The following is a 4,004-nucleotide window of genomic DNA, read 5'->3' on the forward strand; positions in this document are numbered from 1 at the left end:
TGGAGGTGTAACAAGTAGCAATTAGTTCTGTGACAGTTTCACTTTTGCTAAGGAGAGAAAAGATTCAAGAAAAGATAGATGTTTGGGGAGTGCATCTGTAAGGAGATGGGGCTCCCTAGAGGTGACTTTAGGAACTGAAACCAGTGTGCAAAAATTTCCTAGTTAAATTACACAGTGCAATGTGCATGTCTTTGCACACACATAACTCTTTCATTTACCAGGTCAAGGAAAAATCTGTGATGCCCCCTGGGAAATTTGACCGCAGAAATGAATGATTTTTGGTCATCTGAGCGCAGACAGAAAATTATAGTCATTTATTTTTGGCCTAAGAATTATCATTTTTAAGCAGATAATTAAATTGTTCAACCAGAATAAAATGATCTTATTTTGTTTTTAATGTGCATTTATTTTTGGTCAAAGAGTTACCATTTCTAAGCAGATAATTAAATTATTCAACCAGAAGAAAATGATCTTATCATGCTTTTAATGTGCACAGGAGTTCCATGTAATTGTTTTAAATGTTTGAGGGGCAAACACAATTAATTTGGTTTTGAACTATAGTGTTGTTTTGTTTTGTTTAACTCTTCAGTAAGTTTAGGGGACATGTATTCTCCTCTTTCTGCTCCAGTGATTTAATTGAAACTGCCTTAGTAACCAAAATGCCTGAGGATGGCACAGACCCAAATCCCTCTCCTACTTAAATGTAACTTACCTCCCCTTCAATCCCACCGTCCTCTAAGATGCCTCACGCTGGGGCCCCGTGAGCCCTTAAACTGGAGCAGCTGGAGCATAGCCTGGCGGATCGCCTTGGTCTTCAAGCTATAAATGATAGGGTTCAGTACAGGTGGTAAAATCAAGTAAACATTGGCCAGAATGCTACAGACCACTCTTGGGGTGGAGCTGAGAAGGCGGTGTGTAAAGGACAGGCTGATCATGGGCACATAGAAAACAGTGACAGCACAGATGTGACAGACACAAGTGCTGAGAGCTTTTTGTTGCTTCTTAGGGGCCACGATTCTCAAGACGGTTCGGAGAATCAGAACGTAGGAGAAAAGAATGAACAGCAAGTCAGTGCCAGTCAGGTAGAGCTGAAGAAACATGCCCCAAAAATTGTTGATCCAGGAGCTGGAATATGTGTATTTGATCATATCTGGGTGGTAGCAAAATGGGTGGGAAAGCTCTTTGCCTGAATGGAAAGATACACTCTTCAAGACTAGAACCATGGGAAAGGTGAAAATAACTTGCCGCAGGCAGATGACCAGTCCAATCACCAGGATTATCATGTCTGTGAAGACAGTAGCATACTTCAGTGGGTTACAGATAGCCATATAGCGGTCAAAGGCCATGGCTACGAGCACTGAGGACTCCAGGAAGGAGAAGCCATGCACAAAGAACATTTGAATGAGGCAAGCTTTCAAGCTAATCTCCCGGGCATGAAACCAGAGAACCCCAAGCACAGTGGGAAGGGTTGAGATGGTCAGACATAGATCAACCGTTGACAGCATGGAGAGGAAATAGTACATAGGCTTGTGGAGACTCCTCTCAATGATGGTGACAAACAGAATCATGCTGTTTCCCAAGAGGGCAATGATGTAGAGACAGCAGACAGGGATGGAGATCCAAACGTGAGCAAGTTCCAGCCCAGGAAATGCAGTGAGTAGGAAGTTTGGGGAAGATGATGTGGTGTTATTAAAAATTACCATGGTGGATTGAGAACACACCCTGAAAAGAGAGACAACAAGGATAATGTTTGTCATAGTGATCATTTTTTCAAGTTCTAACTCATTTATAAACTCTTCCCAAATTACACAGTTGTTTCTCTATATTCAAAGCCCCCAGTCCAGTTATGGTACCTATCACATAATTCCACAGTATCGAATTTTTCTTGTCAAAACTTGGCCCCATTTTTCTTCCTCTACCCTCTCCCAACTATAACCATCAATCTCTTTAGGCTCATCCTCACCCTACTGCCCAGACTAGTCCTGAGGCTTGAAGTAGGAAATGCATATAGGCTTATGTCATACACATGCACACACACCAACAAAACAACAACAACCACAATTACAATTGATGGGTCTTTGCATTAAATCTCCAAGCTGTATAAATTGCTTAGGAAACAATGGACAAGCACACGAGAGCCACTGGGCATGTGTGATAGCATACTCCATAATGTCCTTGCTGGAAGCTGGTCTGGGATATTGTATCCAGAAGTATCCTTGTACTTCTATCATCAGCCACACCCTCCTAGTAGACTCTATTAGAAGTCTCCTTTTGGTATCAGGGTTTCTTTGTTCCTTTTCCTATAGTGGAATAGTCCCTATAATTTCTCCCTTCCCCACTCCACATGTGTATGGGACTTGAATTTATCTTGCGTTCTAATTCTGTTTCTCCATGTACTTCTCCAGGTATACTGAAAACAACTAGGTCTAGATCTCCTTTTCTTCATCTTACATCCTGGGATACTTGTTTCTACTCCTTTCCATGGATAGTTAAAATTAGCATGTGACTTTGGACCAACTCACTGTGAGCAGACTGCTCTAATGAATTCTGTGAAAAATCCTAAACAGTATTCTGGAATACATTTCGGGCATCCTAAGCTAGGCAAAGTAGGTAAGCCTAGACAAAACTCCAGTATGAAATTCATGGGAAGCACTCAGCAACATGTGATGAGTGACTTTGTAAAAAGCACGGGTGGGATGGAAGTAGGGACTAATAACTAAAAGGGAATCACTGCAGGACATGGAAGGCTGAGGTGACATCACAAGTTGGAATATCAAGTAGCTCACTGAGTGAGAAAGTACATAGAAGGGCAGCTGCACAGAAAAGAGAGATGGTGTTATAAAGGAGGCAGAATCTGGAATCCATATTTAAGATGACCATTGCAATTCTATTTAGGACTTGTTCACTGAATGCTGGTGCCATCATCGCTGATTTTAAAATTTGTACGTAGGGCATTGAATCATCAATGAAGAGCTAGCAAGGAATGATATACTCAGCCCATGTGTTGTGTGGATATGGCCAGCCATAAGTATTCTTATTTTTCAGTATGTAGGTTTGCTGTCTTGTGTCTGAGTGGATGCAAGTAATTTGCTAGTACCAGGCCCTGTCAGTTGCTATATAAACATAAACATAAATATAAGGGATTGTTGGTTATTTTCTCCCCCTCCTCCAGTCTACTGAAGATGGTGATAGAAAGGACCACTTGTTACTCCAGAGGGGAAAAGAAAAGACTAATTGCTTTTTCTGCTATAATATTTAATATTATTATATTATACATGGTTGAAAAAAAAACACTAAGAATCAGGAAAACTAATGCCAAATGAGATATGGATTACAAACATGCTGGCTTATGTCAGCCATTTAGACTCTAAATGATTATTTTAATGTCAGTTACTGCTGATGGCCAGGGAAACAGAAATGACTAAAGAACAGTTTCTGCATTCAAAACTCCCTCAACTCGGTGGAATGAATAGTGTCAGAAGCCAAGGCAAAATATTAATGAAGGGCTATTACCACATGGGGACACACGGGAAGACTAGCCAGACAGGAAAACAGAAGGCTGTTGAGATTTCTGTTTCATTCTTCTTCTTCTCAACCTGATGAACACAGATATTAAGAGTGAATCTCTACCCAACAATTACTATGTCATCACTGGTGAACTCATATGAGGGAACTTCAAGGTTGAGAGGTACAGGCCCTTCCTGATCCTGCCAGAAGTATCGTGAGTGTGACCCATGGCAGGGGTGGTTAGAGACCTGGACTCAAGTCCTAGGCTCCTTTCAGTCTTCACATCACCTCAGAAGACTTATAAGCATGCCTTCTGTCCTTAAGTTGGTTGATTTGAAATATTTAAGAATTGCTAATAATGTTTTTGCAAACATTAATGTGAAGTAAATTGAATTTAATGTTGAATGCTTTCAATCAGTCACCTAATAAAGCCACTGTTAAACATTAAAAAAAAAAAAAAAAAGAGTGAATCTCCTCTGTGAAAACCTTCCAAGAAT

The 4,004-nt window shown here is 40.6% G+C and overlaps 1 protein-coding gene across 1 annotated transcript; it reads right to left on the reverse strand.

The window, feature by feature from the left end:
• Positions 1-719: 719 nt before the first annotated feature.
• Positions 720-1,747, reverse strand: LOC116646317 (olfactory receptor 51T1). Its single transcript, XM_032426918.1, has one exon. It carries the CDS (start codon positions 1,701-1,703, stop codon positions 720-722), a length of 984 nt encoding a protein of 327 aa, XP_032282809.1. The 5' UTR covers positions 1,704-1,747.
• Between the last annotated feature and the right edge of the window lie 2,257 nt (positions 1,748-4,004).

This window comes from Phoca vitulina, unplaced genomic scaffold, assembly GCF_004348235.1.
Source record: "Phoca vitulina isolate PV1807 unplaced genomic scaffold, GSC_HSeal_1.0 scaffold36, whole genome shotgun sequence".
NCBI classification, from domain to species: Eukaryota; Metazoa; Chordata; class Mammalia; order Carnivora; family Phocidae; genus Phoca; species Phoca vitulina.